Genomic DNA, 20017 nt, shown 5'->3' on the forward strand with positions numbered 1-20017 from the left:
GCGTACGTGTGTATGTGTGTATAATACGTGCGCATACACAACACACATATATAGATGAGCGCCGCAGCGCAATAGAAAAAATAATAAGAAAAACAATATATTACAACCACTTATATTTCTTTATTTATTTTTTGCCAGTGCTAAAACAAACATACAAAAAAACAACACCAACAACAACAAATCTTGTGCAGCAAACGAAAATCAATAACGTAAAAAGAGAAGGAAAAAAAGGAAAAAAAAAAACAGATATGGGGCTATAACGTGTCACACAGCACAACGTGCTGCAAACAGAATAAATATACATACATATTATATATACAAGCTATATGTACATAATACATAATACATAATACATAATACATACACATATATGTATATATATATATAAGCATATAAAAATCCAAAAAAATGCACACAAACAAAGCAAACAACGAATTGCCGGTACAACAAGAGCAACAACAGCAAGCGGCGCCATTATTAAACAATTATCGATAATTGTCATCGGCCAGCAGCGATAAATATATTTAAAAATAAAAACAGTGTTTTTTCCCGTGCTTCTTGTGTGTGTGTGTGTGCGTGCGTGTGTGAGAGAGTGCCTGCGTGCGTGCTTGCGTGCGTGCAGCCGACGCTGGAAAAAAAGTGGGTCGCGTTGCGCGCGTAAATTTGGGTCGCAATTGCACTACGACCTCTGCTCCGCTCTGCATTCCAATCCCGAGACCGACGAGACCTGAGAGATGAGCGCCATGTCGCTGCAAACGAAACGCCAGCACTGCTACCTATGCGACCTGCCCCGCATGCCCTGGGCAATGATCAACGACTTTTCGGAGGCGGTATGTCGCGGCTGTGTCAACTACGAGGGCGCCGATCGCATCGAAGTCGTCCTCGATGCTGCACGCCAAATGAAGCGACTCCACCCAAGCAGCAAGCATCAGCGTGGCGTTGCCCACGAGAATGGTGAAGTGGTTGTCCTCCAACAACAGCAGCAGCAGCGTGCTGGTGGCGGCGGTGGTGGTGGTGGTGGTGGCGGTGGTGCACCCTCTTCCAGTGTTGGACCCGCTTCGTTGTCGCTGTCGCATCAGCATGCTGTCGCAGCAGCAGCGGCGGCAGCAGCGGCAGCCGCCTATCAAATGCCCCGCATTGGTCCACATGCCCCACCCCCACCGCAGCAGCAGCTAATGGATTTTCCCGTTAAATTGGAATCCTCACCAGATGTGCGACCCGTGCGCATTCCACATATGACGGCCCACCACATGCAACAGCAGCAGCAGCAGCAGCAAGCTGGCAACCAACAGCAACAACAACAAAGACCCGGCACTGGTCCCGGACCCGGTCCCGGTCCTCTGCCCGTAACGGTACCCGGCTCCACGCTGCTGCCCGCACTCTCCGTCAATCTAAAGCGTCCGCCCTCCGACGATGTCGATGTCGATGGCCAGCAGCAGCAGTCGCAGCAGCAGCAACATGGCGGACCCAGCCATGTTGGCGTTGGCGTCAGCGTCGCCGAATTAGCCGCTGCTGCTGCCGCCGTCGGTCCGTCGAGTGTGAAGCGCAGCGCTCTGGAGGATCCCAATGGAGTGCGGCCGCCATTGACGCGTGGCGAATCGCTGCCAGCGGCTGTCAGCTATGTTCCAACGGAGCGACAGCTCAACATGCGTGACAAACAGCAGCCGGTGCGAGCGCCCAGCTTCGATGCATCCACCTTCAAGGCGGGCGGTGAGTTGTATTTTGTTTATCGTTATCATTATCGTTATCGCTATCGTTATCATTATCATGAGACTACAGCATATTTATTTATTTATACAAAATCAGATAGATAGATAGATAGAGAGAGAGAGAGCGAGAGAGACAGCATTAACAGAGCAGTAACAGTGCAACGAAAGTAATAGTAAAAATAAAATTTAGAGAAAAAAAAACAGTTCAATTTCCCAAACAATAATCTATCATATAGAAAACGTATTTAATTTCTAATTGGAAGAATTTTAATGTTTCGATCTTCTACACACTAAACAGCTGCCGACAAATGACAAATAGGGGATCTGGGATTAGAGATGATATTATAACCATTTACTTTCATTCTTATTTCATCAACTTCAGTAAAAGTAACAGCGACAACACAAATAGTAACAGTAACAGCAGCAATAACTGTGTAACGCGTGTAACAGAGGTTGTAATTAGGAAGAGAAGAATTTGAATTCATCATAAAGACAAAATATTAAGAATAAGATATAAGAAAGTATTTATTATTTATTTATGATTATTGAATAATCCTTTTTGTCAAGTTAGTTTCAGTACAACAAGCTAAATTGCGAAACAAAGAAAAGAAAAGCGTAATATTATTATTATCAACTGGCAATCGATCCTTGATTAGAATATAATGTATATAATATACAATCTATATATATATATATATATGTATATTTACTGTATGTTGTGGCCTGATTTGCTGTTAAGGATTCAGTTAACGAAATATGCACAAGGTTCAATTTAAAAAAAATAAAAAAAATCGTGTATTTTTGTGTGTGTGTTTGTGTGGCTGGCTCTGTTTTTGTTGCTGTTGTTGTTGGTAGATAAGCGTCGCAAACTGACACAAATCTCAAAGCAGTGCAGAGCAGAGTGAATGAGCTTGATTCTCGCTTATATCAGCGACAGAGAGAGAGAGAGAGAAAGATATAGAAAAAGAGGAGACGTCGCGAGGAGGGGGCACAGGAAGAGATAGCACAGGAATATACAGCAAGTTGTGCCATTGCCTTGCCGGCTGGCTGTCTTATCAGTCGACAAACTGACTATTGATAAGCAGCAGGCAGGCAGTCACACAGCGATTAGATAATGCGACAGGCAGCCGGACAATAATTTCCTATCAGTGTCGCGTCGAATCGTGCTGCTCGCGTATCCCCTCCGAGAGAGAAAGAGAGAGAGAGAGAGCCGTAATCGCAATCGCTGATGAGCTGTGTTTGGTGGCGCTTTTCTTTATCTTCTGTTTTTTTTTTAATACAGTGCGAAAGCTCTCTCGCTAACCTTCCTTCTCTTATACACACACACACAAGCACGTGTAGTGATGCAAAAGTTGGGGGGCAAAAAAAGCTAGGCTTTTGAAGAGCTTTTAGCAAAATGCAATTTTTTGGTACAGTGGTCACTTGTTATATAATAATATTATTTTATAATCATTAGCAAAACTTTTTATTTTAATATTATTATACAAATTAGCTTTTGTTTTGAAACACTTTTGGAACCAATAATAACTTGAGTATTGTGCGAAATGAAGCTCCATCTCTAAGAAAAGTGCCACTGTAAGCAAGCAATTGGTTATAGAAATAATACACAAACCCACACACACACATTGAGTCGGCGGTGTAGTTGAACGCATTTTGGCAGGAAGATGGACGGATGGACGATACAACCCTCGCGGTACCTTTTGGTGCTGGTGGCTGGCAACCCTTGCCATAAAAAGGCATTTGCTTGTCATGCGCACAACAGCCGACAGCAACCAAAAAAAAAGCTAAAGTATGTACATAACACACGCACACATGCACACATACACACACGTACACATGCACGCATATAGGCGACACGTAACCCGAAAGGACGGCCCACGACCCGCAAAAATTGTAATAAAAACAGACGTGCAAAAATTGACGTTGCTGCTGCTGCTGTTAGCTGTAACTGCGTCTCTCTCGCTCGCCAAAGCTGCCGTTGCTGCTGCTGTAACTGTGCCTCTCTCTCTCTCTCTCTACCTCTCCCTCTACCTGCTGCTACTTCTGCTGCCTGGGCTAAACAAGTTTTGGCTATACTCGGCATTTTGCCTTAGTATGTTTTTTTTTTTCTTTTTTTTTGTATTCTCTGTTTTATTTTGGTGTGCGCGCGCAAAACGTCATTAAACTTGTTTTGGTTTTTATTTCTTCTTCTTTGCTGTTTTACGCTATGCGATAACAAGTTGCACATATACACATGCATGTACGCTCACACACATGCACACACACACATGCACGTACGCGCGCATACGCAGAACAGCAAACAGTAGAGATAAATTTTACTTGGTATACGGAACGAAGACTGCAACAGCACCCGATATTCGTATACATATACACATATATATATATATATATATATATATATATGTATTTATGTATGTATGTATGTATAAGCGTATCCATACAAACATGAAAACTCACCAAACGGCAAAGAACGAGCAAAAAAATAAAAACAAATAATGAGAATTTTTCGCGCATGCCGATGCCGTCATCTGGTCCACAGTGGGGCCAAACATATATTCATTGATAATTGTTGAACTTGAGTTTGATAATTATGAAAATTGCTGATAGCCAGCTGTAATTAAAATCAACTTATCATGCAAAACGCAGTTATTTTTTATTTATATATTTTTATCAACCGTGCAGATTACGTTTGTGTCGTTGTGGTCTTTTCCACAATTAAGCTGCCAGTGGGTGTATGCGTTTGTTGTTGTTGATGAAATTCTTACAAATTTTACGATGCTGCTTATTACGCCTATTTACGTTACGGTTACGAATCGTTGGCTGTGCATGTGTACGTTTGTGTACCTGTTTCATTACCAAAATCAAAATCTGCTCTTGTGTGTGCATGTGTGTGTATACTAAAAATATACACTCTGATATACATACAAAATTACTCTTAACACAGAGCACAGGCAACGTCGTTTTACAAGCAATCGCATAATAATGCACACATGCACACATACATACGTGCGTACATGTATATGTATTCACATAATACCGTAATATTTGGTGTAAATCAATCGCCTGATTGATTTGTTCTCAGATACCCTGGAAGTTATTGGTGATTTTGAATTTGTTATTGTTTCTTATCGCAAGTCAAGTTAATTAAAAATGTAAAATATCAGTGTGATCATAAAAGAACAGATTAAATAATAGAATGAATGTATTTTTTGTCAAAAAAATGCTGAACAGTGGAAAATATATGGAATATGTTGATATAAACATTTTACATTGTCGACACATAACGGGACCACAACACCCCACACACTTTTGCGTCGCCTCCTTGTTGTTGTTTTTGACTCGTCTTGGTGTATTCATTCAGTGCACTTTTGTTACCTCTGAATTTGCATTATGCGCTGATGAGAGTAGGGAGAGGAAGATGGATGCAACTCTCCACTCTACACTCCACTTCACTCTCTCTCTCTCTTGCAATGTGCGCGTTAGTAAGGAATTTTATTCATCGTCTCTCACTCTCTCTCTCTGTCTCTCTACATATTTCTATGCGAAAATTAGGCATGCTCTCTATCAATTAGCAGCGCAGCAACAGCAGCATGCAGTTTACAGTTAACACGTGAACAACGACGTGTAGAGATACTGCAAGGAGAGTCAATGCATGCATGGCTGTGTGTGTGTGCCTTCTGCCTCTGCTACTAATGAAATGCATCAGGTCGCACAGTGTTACCAAAAACACACACACACACACATACAGTACAAATGATATAAATGTATGCTTGAGTGCTTGAATATGAATGAAAGCGACAACGTTTTAAGTGCATAAATCAAAAACAAATTTGGTAGTCGCAATCAGCACTAGTCGTCTGACTGATAAGGAGCGAATAAAATAACCGAACCGAGCCTATCATGCGCTTGGCTTATCTTATCAGCGTTATCAAGCATTTCATGCGTTATCAATAAGCAGGTAACTGCTCGATAAGCACAAAACATCACTTCTCTCACAGTGCACAGTGGTTGTGAAAGCGGCCTAGCTCATACATTTATTCATTTTGTATGCATCAAGCATCGTGGAGAGTGTTCGTGTTATCAATAATGAGGTATTAGTTTTAGTTGATAACACATATTATATTATAAGTATGATGAATGATATATCGATTCGTGTATATGAAGCATACATTATAGAGGCACAACCATTGATTTGATTATGCAAGAACTTTAACTATTGATATCAAAAATACAATTTTAGAGGTGACTTTCATTTGCAAATTTATCAAATTTATTTGCAAAATGTTTGTTTTTTTTTTGTTTCTGGTTGTTTAGTTTATCAGACAAGTAATGCCAGACTTAAACATAAATACAGGAAGCGTACCGTATCGTATTGCATCGTCACTCGTTCTATTTTGAATTCCATTGGCAGATGAGCTGTACGTGAGTGGAACACTTCAAGCCCCAAAACCAACTTGCGATAAGCATTTCTTTTTTTACTTATTCTTTTTCCACATATATTGCCGCATTTCCCCGATATTGGTTAATACTATATACAGTCCATATAAATTATACTATATGCTCGATATATGTATATATATATATATATTATATATATATGTGTTCCCCCATATGTTACTAGGCTCCAATTGAGTTTGCTTACATTTTTCTTATACACACAGCTGTTTTGTTTATCTTATCTCGTGGAGGAGGAGCTCGAATTGAGGCTCATTACGGTATATATATATATATATTATGTGTGTGTGTGTGTATATATATATAGAGTAGTACTATCTTATCGGCATGGCCAACAACTATGACTGATAGCGATATATATGTGCGTGTACATATACTTTTAGCCAGTACTATTGTCCACTGATGTGGGGAGGCAGATCTGCTTCTGCTGTATATATATATACGCTTCAAGTATTGCCATATCTTTTGTTTATTTTTGATTATGCGTAGTGTGTGCTGCGCTTCTTTTTTTCTTGTTGCTTCTTTTTTATGTGCTTAGTTATTTGGTTAGGCTACGACTGATATCAAGTTCTTTTTTTCTCTTTTTTTTATCAGCGGAAATCAATTGAAATATCCGAATTTATATAGAGTAGTACACACACACTCGAAACAATCTCTGACTTTGCCTGCCTGCTGTGGAAGTAATCATAATTTCTAATTACGCACAACTGTTTCATTTTGTGTAAACAATTCCCAAATGTCTAAACAATACTACATCTATAAATGAAACATTCTTATAATACAGACACGTATATACATATATATATACATGTATATATATATATTTATATATATCGTATATAGAGATGACGCTGCCTGGCCCGCCCACCCATTTTTGGGGTGTGGTTCAGTTTCTTTCATTCATGTGAAAAGTAGGCACAAAATTGTTGTACAATATTTACATACATATATATGTTGGATTGTTATTTTTATCATTATTTTTGTTTTGTTTTCTTTTGTTTTAGTACAACCGACACTTGAGTATGATTCATGTTGGCAAATAGTATGCCAAAAGCAGACGAATAAATTCGATACAAAAACGATACTAAAAATAGGTCGCCTCGTGCTGCATTCATCTTGTTATGCCACATTGAGCCAAGTTGAATATTTCGAGTTCAAACAACAAATCTACACATTTTTATTTATTTATTTCATTTTCTTTGGGGAAAATTCCAATGAGATTGGTCAAGTGTATACAATTAGTATGAAAACTTGTTCAGCTCTTACAACTAGAACAAATTGCATACTGAGTCAGTCAGTCTCCGACCACTGTGCACAAGGCGCTTGCATATTTCGCTGCTCTCTCGCTCTCTCTGCCTCTCACTCACTCAATCAGCGTCGCTCTCTCTCATTCTCATTTGCTGCATGCTCTTCGCTAATACTGTTTTAATATCAATTTTGCTGTCATTTTTATTTATTAAGCATATTTTCTGTTATTGTTCTTGCATACACTTGTCTGTTTGTGTGCGTGTGTCTGTGCAAAATATAAACAAATGCTATAAATATAAACATTTCGTTACTGCAGAGGCCACACACAGCACGCACAACGCTAATGCTAACGTTGACGTCGACGACGACGACGACGCAGCAAATTGCGATGTCTGTTCGCGTTTTTTGAGTTGCCAATTTAGCAACGTGCCGCCGCGTGCGTATCAGCAGCAGCAGCAAACAGCAACAGCACCACGAATAACAAGAACAACACGCAACAAAAAAAAACGAAAAAAAAAAACAAACATAACAGCACTCTACACACGAGGGGCAGACGAATAATAATTTTGTATGCAGCCCACTGTGCGCCACTGACAACGTCGTCGTCGACATTTGAGCAATGTGCGCGGCCCAGCTAGGCATACAAATTAAAGCCCAGCTCCAACTCTAGGTTTTTTTTTTCAATAGCAACAGCAGCAGCAGCAAAAGTAAATTGTGGCTACGCGTGCGCGTGCGTTGAATGTGTTCGAGTCCATTTAAAGTTAACAGCAGTTTTTAACAGTGGGGCGGAATTTTGGAGCACACTGTTAAAAGCCCAAAGCCTGCGCATGTTTCATGCACAAAATACCAAGTATATCATTTTGTTTTCTATGTATTTAATACATACATATTATGTTACTCAGTGTGTGTGTGTATGTATATATGCGTGTATGTATGTATGTTAATTGGCGTGACCGTCGCAACGGAAAGTCACGCGGCGGCCGTGCCGGCTGCGTGACGAAAAGACAACAAAAGCAAACAGTCAAAACAAAACTTCAAGTATGTATGTGTATATTTATATGCTAAAATATATAATATATATATGTATATGTATATGTATACGTGTATGTATGTATGTTGTGCATATATGTATGTGTGCGCTTTTGCCGTCGTTGCTTTGGTATACATACACAAACGACGTCGTCAACGTTGCTTGCATGCTTGCAGAAAACGAAAAGGAACGAGGAATATATATGCACATCGTAAAGAAGCGAACGAAGAAAAAAAAACCGGCTCTTCCAATTGCATTCTGCACGTTTTCTTACTCGCTCTCTTTCTCTCTGTTGCTCTGCATGCGTCGCTGCCTTGTGACGTATGCGCAGCAGCAACAAAAAAAAACTTGTTTCGTTTCAGTTCGTGTCGTTTATTTCGCTGCTGCTGGCACTTTGCCAACTGACGTTGTTTTTTGACGTCGCCTTTTGCAAAAAACCAGCTGGTTGAAGATTCTATTGTTGTACTGTTGTTGTTGTTGCTGTTGCGTTTTGCGGCACAGTGGGGCCAGCAACCTGAACAATGTGTTGTGACGTCACAATGCTGCCGCCGCAGACGCCGCTGCTGCTGGTGAATGAAAATTGTTGTCGTTGCTTGCTTGCTTGTGCCCAAGAATACATATATATATATATATATATATATGTATATATGTATGTATATAGAGTATGTGTATGTATACAGAAACTGTGGAACGTTCGTGCCAAGTTCTAAAATTACAAGCATTGCGCCAAGAACAACAACAACAACACGAACAACATCTTGCAATCAAAATGATTTCATTTATTCTTTTTGTTTTATTTCTAGTGTGTGATTTTTTCTCTTTCTTATTTTTTTTATTCATTCGCTTGGAAAATCGAAAGCAGGCCTTCATTAAGTAAATACTGTACATGCACAGGCTTTCATATATATATATATATATATACATATACACACATATATTTGCTTGTGTGTGTATAATTGGTATTTGTATCTTGATTTGACATTTTGTGTAGTTTTAGTGTATGCCTGAAAAATAGGTACAGTAAACTGTTCGTTCGATTGAACTGCCCTCAAAGATAGTGTTTGTCCATTCTCGGATATATACATATATACATACGTGTATTTAATATTTATAATATACATATACAGTATATAAATACAAATATCTTTTATTGTAAGTTCGAGTTATTACGAGCACTTCTGCCGGCTTAAAGCGATATAAAAAGCTCTTTACAACAGCATTAAAGCTTCTTATTATATAAGAAAAACAAGCTTCGACAGCAAAGTAAACAGTTGTGATATTATCGACTGAAAGCTCTTTCTATATGCGATATATACACATCTATATATTAATCAGACTATTATTTAGACGCTTTCATTTTATAATATAGTTAAATGTATATTTTATTCAAAATATACATTTAATTTAAAGTTCTCTCTCATTGATAACATAAATAAAGCTTCCTCTCTAGCTATCTCGCTCTCTCTCTCCCCCCATTAAATTTAATTCAGTTTCGCATTCTTTTTACATTGTAGAGCACTTGTCACCCGCCAGTCGACGCAATGGATCCAGCCCGCCATCGGGACCGTTGCCCCCGCGCAGTGTCCACTCACCCAACAGTTCAGGTAAATTGAATCAAGCAAAACTTTTCAACATTATCCAAAATTCTAATGTCATTCTTTCTCTCTCTCTTTCTCTATGTATCGCGCTCTCGCTCTCGCTCTTTAATAGGCTCTTCGTCGAGTCGTCGGTCGTCGGGCTCTCGCCATGTTTCCAGCACAACCGTTACTAGCAGCGAGGTCGGCGGATCGAATTCGGTTCAAGCGGCCGCAGTCGCTGCTGGTCTAAGCGCTGGCAGCGCTGCAGGCGGCTCTCTGGGCGGACCGGGTGGCGGCGGCGGTGCCAGCAATTCACAGCTAAGCAATTGCAGTAGCGTCGGCGTCGGCAGTGCTGCCAGCGGCAACGGCCCAACATCGCTGCCACCGAATCCAAATGCCGTTGCTGGCGATGGCAGTGCTGCTGGCGGCGTCGCAGTCGGCGGCCCCAGCGGCAGCAATGGTAGCGGCGGCAGCGCCGTCAATGCCGGCCCAGGCAGCAGCGGCGGCGTCAGTCAAGGCGGTACGCCGGGCGTCGGCAACGGCAGTAGCAGCGGTGGCGGCGGCGGCGGTGGTGGCGGATCAGGTGGCCTAAGTGGTGCACCCGGCAGCAGCAGCAGCAGCAGCAGCGGCGCATCGCCCAATGCGGCAGCGGCGGCGGCGGCGGCAGCGGCACAGAACGCAACATTAAAGTGCACCCTGTGCCAGGAGCGGCTAGAAGACACACACTTTGTCCAGTGTCCATCGGTGAACATTCACAAATTCTGCTTTCCCTGCAGTCGCGAAAGCATCAAGCGTCAAAATGTGAGTTGAATTCGCAGCTAAATCAAAAACTATGATTATAAATACTAATCTTCTCTCTCTGTCTCTCTTTCGCAGGGTCTGGGCAACGAGGTGTATTGTCCCAGTGGTGAGCGATGTCCGCTGGCCAATTCCACCATACCGTGGGCATTTATGCAGGGCGAAATCACCACCATATTGGGCGAGGAGGTGAAGGTGAAGAAGGAGCGCGAATCTTAATGTCCATTTTACTGTAAAAAGCTGCGCAGAGCTTTGGAGCACTTTTGAGCCAGCCACTTAAACAGCAAGCAAAGAACGAGAGCGAAAGAGAGAGCGAAAGAGAGAGAGAGAGAGCAAGCGAGAGAGAGTATGAGTTCTGTTTTTCCTTGGTGATCAATGGCTGGCTCTGTCCTCTCTCTCTCTCTTTCTCTCTTTCACTTCTACTCTGACTCTCACGTTCGCTCTCTCTCGTATCTATGACACAAAATTAGAGAGAGAGAAGCGATGATAAACTTTATTTTGTGGCGACCGCGTCGCTGCCAGCAGCAGCATCAGCAGCAGCAGCAACAACAACAACAACAACTGGTGGCCACTCTGTCCATGACGACCAACAACAACAACCACAACAACAACAAGAACAACAATTTGTAGACATAAGCAACAAAAAATCAACAAATTTGTAACTTTAATATAAAAAGAAAAACACCAAAAGCTCGCTTAAACAACTAAATAAAATGCGAGTAAAGCATTTGTTAAAAACAAAAAACAAAAAACTAAAAAACAAAACAAAAACAAAACAAAAACAAAAGAAAACTAATACGAAAAATAATTGTAGCGCTTTTTATGAGCGCGACGAAAAGAGAAGTGAAAATTGCGCTCTTTTGTTTTTGTGAAATGATGAACAGAGTTGAACAGATGACAAGAATTGAACAGGATATGTGAAGGACAACAGAAAGGAGTCCAATGAGTTAATTCAAAAATACTACAAAAATACTACAAAATAAACGCATGAAAGGTTCACTTCAATAGGCATTACGTAATTATACACGTATATATATATATATATATATATATATATATGTATATATATATATATTATTTTTTTTATATACACTTAAAGAAACGTAATTAAGAATGATTTTTGTTGTTACAAGCATGCAAATTATTTAAAAACACAAAAACAAAAACGAAAAAGGAAAACAAATTGATTTAAGCTTATTTAGTTTTGTACTAATGCATTAATTTATTTTTTAATGGCTGTTGCTTATTTTACCGCAGTCTTTTATTTTATTCGATACATACAACTTATATACATACTTTTATATACCTTTTACATAGATAACTTAATTATTATTTTTTTTTTGTATAATTTTACTTAACTTAAAACCAGTTTTTATGCTAAAGATTGTACATATGCATACCACATAATCGGAATATAAATCATCTATATGCATATATAGATATATATATATATATGTATATATATATAAATATATGTATATTCAAGAAATAAATTAAAATATATTTTATGTTGAATAAGAAGAAGAAGAAAAAGAACGAGTCGAAATTGGTAACCAACATTTTGGCAAATACGTAAAAATGCAAACAACGTCAACATTTTAAAATGATTTTTAACTAAAAAGTAACGAAAAGAAGGCAAATTGTGACTAGACTTGAGATGGGTAGGGGAAAGGGAGGAGGAGGGGGAATGGGTGTCTAATTAGGGGTGAAATATGGGGCGGGGTGCAGCATTTAGGACGCAATATTTAAACTGAAAGTAATTTTTGCCCAGCGCAACGTTGCCAAATTTCCACTGATTAAACGAAAAACGGCAACTGCGTAAAAAACGAAAAAAAATTGTATATTTCTTTCGTATTTTTTTTTTTTTGTAAGAATTTGCAGCAAATTTTTGCCTAGTTAAATTGTGAATGAAAATTAGCCCAGACATTTTTTGTAGGTTTAACAGAAACAAATATATATATAAATATATATATATATATATATATTGTGGCAAGGAACACTGCGAACACTGGACCAACACTGTGTTGAACAACGTTCCAACAAACATATACAATACATATGCATATTAATGCAATTGTATTTTGGAACAAAAGCAATTACAGTGGACGCTCGGAAATTAACACATATTCATGAAATCCTATTTTTCTATTTAAAACAAGAAAATAAAAAACCAAAAAAAAAAAGAAAAAGAAAAGCAAACAAAAATTTATATGAAATAAAAAAGTAATCGATTGTAATATATAATATATGATTTCTATATAGACCAATTTCCATATTCAAAAATGTTAAACAAGAAAAACCAAATGGGAAAATTATAAATAATAAATTAAAAATTGTAGATTCAAGACTAACAAGTACTAAGATATTGAAACAAGTAATTTGCGAGCGATCACTGTACAACAATTAATAATTATTCAGCAATTTTCTCGAATGAAGCAAAAAGATAAAGAAGAAAAACAAAAAGAAAAAGAAAATGAAAGCCAAAATGGCGCTGTGGGTCACTTTGAGGTTATGGCGGATGTTTGCTGTACTTTTTGCAGTAGAAAACGATTTTCACTACTTGAAACGATAATCGATGATCGTTAATAAACATCAAATACTAAATGAAATCAAAGAATAAATATATATGAATAACAAAAAATAAATATATATATATATATATCTATAAACGTATTTAACTATACAAAGCTCCAAGAACAGAAAACAAAAATCCATTGCAGGCGCAGTCCCACATTTTGCTCTCTCCCCTCCTGATTTTGTACTCTCTGATTTTTGTTTTTGGTGTTGTCTGTTTTGAGTTTAGCTTTAGCTTTTCTTTCCAAAACACTTTTTGTGATAAAAGCCAAGCAAGCAATGTGGATGGAGTTGAAGAGGAACACCAACAAAAGAGGAGGAGTCACCCAAGAAAACTCTCTTTGTGTGCATGCTGATCCTGGCTGCTCTTGTTTCTAAACAAACAAAAAAACTATGGGGCAATCCTGCAAATTTAAGGTACATTTTAACAATCAAGCAATCAGCGCACAACAAAAAAAAAAAAACGACAGTAAATAATATAGTAATATAAAAATAATGAAACATGGCGACAACCCTATAAATGAGTAGGGTTTGAATTCTATAAGATCTCACAGTGTCGAAATTTTTGTAATTGTAATAAAATCGCGCAATAGGCCAATACCAACGTTTTAGTAATCGTAAGTGACAAAAAACAAACAAAAAAAAAAACAAAAAAAACAACAAACAATGAAAAGAAAATCAAAGAAAATGTATGAGAAATACTAAACACAATTTCCTTTGTAAAAGTTGGTATGTGTGTGTGTAAAACGTAGTGCTCTATGGGGAAAAAAATATCAGAACTAAAAGCAAAGTTATCAAAAAAAAAAAAAAAAAAAAAAATTGAAAAAAAATACGAAAAACATAAAATCTAAACGTATAAAGGCATTTTTTTATATGTGTGTGTGTGCGTATGTTGAAACCTAACAAGATTCAAGATCATTAAATATATAGTATGCATATATATATATATATTCATACATACATATGTATGGATGTAGCGAAACTTTTTAAGCATGCAAATCAGGCTATCGATTAACGATAAGCGATTATCGATACACGATAACTCGATCACGATCACGATCAATCGAATACCAAGTATATCGACAAGTTATCGTCCATGTGTATTATGCGAAGGCAAACAGCGATAAAATATGATAATTGATAATGAGATAAAAATAAAAATATATATAGCGATACAGATACAGATACAGATGATGAATATGGCAGCCAACCACAGGCAAAACCCAATTAAAATACTATAACAAAAACGAAAGCAAACTTAAATACAAAATGAAAAATTTAAATGCCGTTTTTTTCGGGGTTTTTCAACGTACAAATTTGTTGTTTCTAAGAAGGCTAAAACGAGGTAAGATACCAATTGTAAATTACAAACATTACAAATTTGATTCATAAGGTTTTGAAAATTCTACAGCAAACTGAGTGGATGAATGAGCTTTTTAATTTAATCTTTGGATTTTTGGCGATCATATGAAATTATAATTTTAATTTTCTTTTTTCATAGTTATCGCTTTGGTTTATATATTATAAAAAACTTCTCTCCTCAAAGTGCAGCCAACACAAAAAAGGAGATAAAAAGCAAAAGACAAATTTGAATTATTATTATTAGTATAAAAGACTCACAATTATAGAAACATGTGTTTCATTTCCCACTGAATATGAATTGAATGTGTTGTGACTAGCGCCACCTTTTGGACAAGTGCGTGAAGCAGTGATGTTGTCAGTACCTGTCCACAGATGGCGTCAGTTGCTGAAGGCAATAATCTCGAAAAATGTCCCTAAAATATCCTTTTTTGTGTTCCTGGCGCTGCAAAAGTGGCTCTTAATAAATTCGATACATTTCTTGTTAGCAACAGCGCTGCTATCGATAAAGCAAAAAACCTGCAAGCCACAAAACGTATGAATTCGAAAGATTAACAAAATTAAATAGACGTTTGGCTTAATTAGCTCAAAGAGCAGACGTAAATTAGTTGCCCGGTTTTGAATGTTTACATTTGTAAAACGATAAGAGAAGCAGCAGCAGCAGCAGCGGCAGCAGCTGACGCAGAGCGCAGGTGAGCAGAGCGAGTGAGTGCGTTTAGCAGTAGGCACTAAGAGTAACGGAATGCGGCGATGCTGTCGCTGCCAGCAGTGAGCGTTTTTTCCTTTCGCTGACGCTGCTTTATTTGTGCGTGCGCGTTGCCAATAAAAGGGCAGAGGCTACTCTGCTCCTGGCCAAGTGGCGCAACGAATTTCGCTGATTGTGATAACAAAACCAAAAAATAAAATAAACAAAAAATGTAAATTAAGGCAATAGTTAAATTTGCGTATATGTATGTGTGTGTGTGGGTGCTTGTGCCTAAAAGTAGACAATAATAAAAAGTGTTGAGGATATCAAATCACATTTTCCAACGAATTGTTGTTGCATCGTCACTCTCTCTCCCCCTCGCTCTCTGTCTCACTCTTACTCTCCCACTCTCATTCTACTGTCGCTCTCGCGCATTAGTCAGCCAGGAATTCCCTTGCAGCGTCAAGCGCAAATTGTTTGTGTTATACACAGGACGTATCAGGATAACGCTAGCACCAGCCTGCTCCCACGCATAACAAGGAAGGGCGAAAGCTACAGCGAGAGCGAGTGTGAACGGAGAACAGAGAGCCCAAAGAGAGCGCGCAGGAGAGAGCGCACACATGTGCTGTCTGTGCAGGCACAGTGGTGCAAGTCGTCATGTGCAGTTCAATTGAATTGAATTTTTCCCTTGCTTAGAATTCACTTTTTATCATTATAATTTTGGGCAAACATACAATTCGCAAAAATGATTATCTCTCAATGTATTCAATTCAGAATTAAGTTATAATGTTGTCAAAACACTTCACTTTTAAACAATTGGCGAAAACTCTAAATTTAAAAGTTCTTTTTAAGACAAAATACAAATACCTTAAATAATACAAGTTTATAAATATTACGTTTCAAAATGAGTGTAGTTAAACCGCGATTATCCATTATGCTCGGCACAGAGCTCATTACGGATAATCGGTCATTCTGAAATTATTTTTGTGTATCTTCAGCCATAATTACGGATACAATAAAAAGATGTCCCCGGTTAATAGAAAATTCATTTGGGTTTGCATAGGAGCTTTTTGTCTGACTTCAATTGCCAGCGTTTAATGCTTGTATTATGCTCAAAAAGTATTTAATTTAAGCTACCCTGTCAGTCGATATTTCCAAAGCTTCGCTTAAGCTTTCACAGTTTGCATCTTAGGCTTCGACCACTGTGCGCGCACTGAGAGCTCTAACATAGAACTGTTAGCTAACGGCATCCCAGTAGCGGCAGCAGCAACAGCAACAGCAACAACAACTTGACGACAACAAACGCGGCGCTTTGGCTGACATCGCGCCGTTACCGTTACACTCTCCAGTTTTTTTTTACGTTCCTTTTGCTTTTCTGTGTGTGAGTGTGTATGTGTGCTCTCCGCTCATTACTAACGCAAAATTAGACAAAACGTGAAATGTGTGTCGTTGTCGTCGTCGTCATCGTTCTCGTTGTCGCTGTCATCTTTGCAGCTCCAGTTCTCGCTGTTGCTTTACGCTGCTGTTGATTGCTCCTATTTACATACTATTATTCCATTCACTTTATTTTTTTTTTGCCGTGAGTATTGTGAAAAAATATTGTCAATTTTTATACAAAATAGCAGAAAAAAGTGCTTCCATGACGATAGTTTTTTGTTAGTGTATTTGTTTGTTTGTTTGTGTGAGTGTCGGCGAGTGTGTTTGTGCCTCGTTCAATTGCTCTCTGCAATTCACAATTCATTTTCATTCACAAGTGCAATGGCAAACAACAACAACAACAACAACAAGAGCAAATAAAAGAACAAGAACAAGAAGAAGAACAACAATAACAGTGGCGCGGCTTAACGAATTGAGTGGAAGCGCGTGCTTAACCTAAAAATGAATGACAATAGCTTAGTCTTGTGTGTGTGTGTGTGTATTTAGTTAAACTCAATTCATGCTTTTTGTTTTCTACTTCCGCTTTTTACAGAGGAGAATATAAAAACAACAACAACAATGCATAGTTCCTGCTGAGTAGCTTTTTTCATTATTGAGCGTGTGTGTGTGTGTGTGTGCCGCCATGTTGCCCCACAACGCCACAGCTGAGAAGCCCGGAACTGAGCACCTCGCAACAATACGCAAAATACAACAACGATAACTTCCACACATAACAGCTTCCCGTAGCACCTTAGCTCCCATCCCTGTAGCTAGCTAAAAATATTGTTATTATAAACAAAAAAAAAAAACAAAAATCGAACTTCTGCAAAAAAGAAAAAGAAAGCAAAAAAAAAACAAAAAAACACACACACACACACACTGCCACATACAAAATGGAACGCATGTGGCGCAAAGTGAATCACAGCCTGCGCAACAACAAATCACAGTCGCAGTCACAGCAGTTGGGCAACTCCCCCGCTGGCGCTGCCGCTGGCTCTGCTGGCGCCGCAACGCCGCAGTCGAGCGACACCATCAGCTCGGCGGGCGGATTTGGGGATGCGCAGCTTGTCGTCGCAGCGACCGCAACAACAGCAGCAGCATCAGCAGCAGCAGCAGCAGCTGGCGGCAGCAATGCGACCGGTCGACGTTTGGCAAGCAGCGGAATGCCGCCATCCAATTGCCACAAATCGCTCAGTCAGCATGTGCTGCAAACGCGTACAGCTTCCTCGGAACGTCGACGGCGACGTCGGCGCAAGAGTCGACCGCGACGCAGCGGCGGCATGGCCAGTGTGACCAGCTGCGTTGGCGACGGCGGCGGCGATAATATGTCGTAAGTCAAATCACACTTTACCAACCCCATTCCCCACCAATCTGTCTGCCGTCTGTTGTCTACATACCATATCTAATTGGAAAATTTATTGTACAGTTGGAAAAGATTATAATCAGTACAACTTTTCACAGTTTGAATGCAAATGTTGAATTAGCATGTTGAGTAAACATTTTCTACACGAATCATTCAATTTTTATCACACTGAATACGTTTTTTTAAGTTTATTTTCATCTTAAACTTTATTAATGATCGAAAAAGGGTAGTTTTTCTCAGTGTATGAGGCAGTATCAATTATATTCTATTTAGTCACACACCTTTTATTAATTTAATCATTTGAAATGGAAAATGAATCATGAAGCTGGCAGAACTAAGGTTCTTCGACCCCATAAAGTATATATATATAGTATATAGTATAGTATATATATATTCTTGATCAGCATCATGAATCGATTTGATTTGAAGTATATAGATCGCCTGTCATCTACCTAAAATAGTATTAAAACGAAACTTGATCGGTTTTAACGCTTGTTTCCCTTTCCAAAACACTTGTCTGCAGTTCCTCTGGCGGTTTCTACACGCTGAAGGAGCACCATCAGCACTACCGACACAACCACAACCATAATCATAATCATGGCAGTGGCACCGTTTCGACATCGCATCGCCTCTTTGCCAGCTCGGCACCCAGCGGCACCGTTATGATGTATCCAAATGCACGGCGTGCAACAAACTCAACAGCTGCATCTGCTGGAGTAGCAGCAGCAACAGCAGCAGGAGGTGGAGGAGCAGGTGCTGGCGTAGGTCCTGCTGTAGCGTTGCCAACACCGCCGGACATCTCGTTGAGGCAGCGAGCGGTTGCCAAGTTGCGCATGTTCAACTTTCACCTCAACTGGGATCTGCATATGACGCACTGCAAGCCCTGCGGGTGAGTGAGCCACCACCCAAAAGGTGGGCTGCATATTCCAAGTTAGGAGTTGGAGTAGGAGTAGGAGTTGGAGTCGGAGTCGGAGTGGGTGTGCTGCAAGTGGCCAAGTGGCCAAGTGCGGGACGCCACTTGAGCTGCTTCCAGTGGCTTGTGGCTTTTGTTGGGCGTCGAGTATTTTCTTGTTGTTCTTCTTTATATATACCCTGTAAGCATTTGAAATTGTGCAGTAGCCCGATAAGCTGACCCGATCTACAAAAAAATAAATAAACAGAATATAGCCAAAGAATATTTTAAATTTTTAACAGCTCAATCTACATTTAAATCGATAAATATCGATTGTCAATCGGCCTTCAGATTCAGTTGAAAGAAGGAAGAATATTTGGGGCAGCTGAATTGAAACTGTAAATGTAAAATAATAAGAGTTTGAGGAGACAAATTAATTGAAGAGGGACACAATAGATATAGAAAGTGGAATAGATATAATAAAGACTTTCAATAAAATTAGAAATGAGGTTAAAGTGATGTGAACAGATTGCACTGTTTCTTAAAATTAGATAATCAACGTCAATTTTGTTATTATTTGGTAGACTTAGGGTATTTGCTAGTTGGGCACACTTTACTTGTGTTTTTTTTTTTGTTGTTTTGTTGCGTTTGTCGTTTGTCGTGGAGTCGGTTGAGTTGCTGACTCGGTAAGTCGGTTAGTTGGCTTCATTGAAGGGCCGCGTTGAATGAACCCAAACCACAAGCCGAACCCGAACCCGAACCCGAACCCGAACCCTAATGCAAATGCAAAACTGGGTCGACGACATTTTCATTTCCATGCTACCAACTCTAAATGTTTCTGCAGCTTTAACCCAACACCTGGCACCGTGCACCCAACACCTAGCACCGAGCACCTGGCAGCTGTCTCGTTC

General features: G+C 39.2%; 2 protein-coding genes across 3 annotated transcripts in view; both read left to right on the plus strand.

The window, feature by feature from the left end:
* Nucleotides 1-612: 612 nt before the first annotated feature.
* LOC6565969 (probable E3 ubiquitin-protein ligase IRF2BPL) lies at nt 613-11381 on the plus strand. Of its 2 annotated transcripts, none has more exons than XM_032738843.2 (4): nt 613-1710; nt 9933-10046; nt 10153-10820; nt 10896-11381. In XM_032738843.2, exons 1-4 carry the CDS (start codon nt 735-737, stop codon nt 11034-11036), a joined length of 1899 nt encoding a protein of 632 aa, XP_032594734.1. In that variant the 5' UTR covers nt 613-734; the 3' UTR covers nt 11037-11381. The 2 variants fall into 2 exon arrangements, with proteins under 2 accessions (XP_032594734.1, XP_001992582.1); XM_001992546.3 differs by having other exon boundaries at nt 9957-10046.
* Nucleotides 11382-17703: 6322 nt separating this feature from the next.
* LOC6565972 (homeobox protein prospero) overlaps nt 17704-20017 on the plus strand; it is a 60057-nt gene continuing 57743 nt past the window's right edge. Inside the window, exons 1-2 of the mRNA XM_032739069.1 lie at nt 17704-18181; nt 18738-19103. Of these exons, the coding sequence (XP_032594960.1) occupies nt 17745-18181; nt 18738-19103 (803 nt within the window). The 5' untranslated portion in view covers nt 17704-17744. The remainder of the gene's footprint in view (nt 18182-18737; nt 19104-20017) is intronic.

This window comes from Drosophila grimshawi, unplaced genomic scaffold, assembly GCF_018153295.1.
Source record: "Drosophila grimshawi isolate 15287-2541.00 unplaced genomic scaffold, ASM1815329v1 contig_848, whole genome shotgun sequence".
NCBI lineage: Eukaryota > Metazoa > Arthropoda > Insecta > Diptera > Drosophilidae > Drosophila > Drosophila grimshawi.

Bases quoted from the DNA above. Each gene is read 5' to 3' on its own strand.
- LOC6565969 (XM_032738843.2), top strand. From the start codon at position 735: ATGAGCGCCATGTCGCTGCAAACGAAACGCCAGCACTGCTACCTATGC. The intron at 1,711-9,932 runs GTGAGTTGTATT...AATTTAATTCAG, and splicing joins ATCCACCTTCAAGGCGGGCG to TTTCGCATTCTTTTTACATT. The intron at 10,821-10,895 runs GTGAGTTGAATT...TCTCTTTCGCAG, and splicing joins AAAGCATCAAGCGTCAAAAT to GGTCTGGGCAACGAGGTGTA.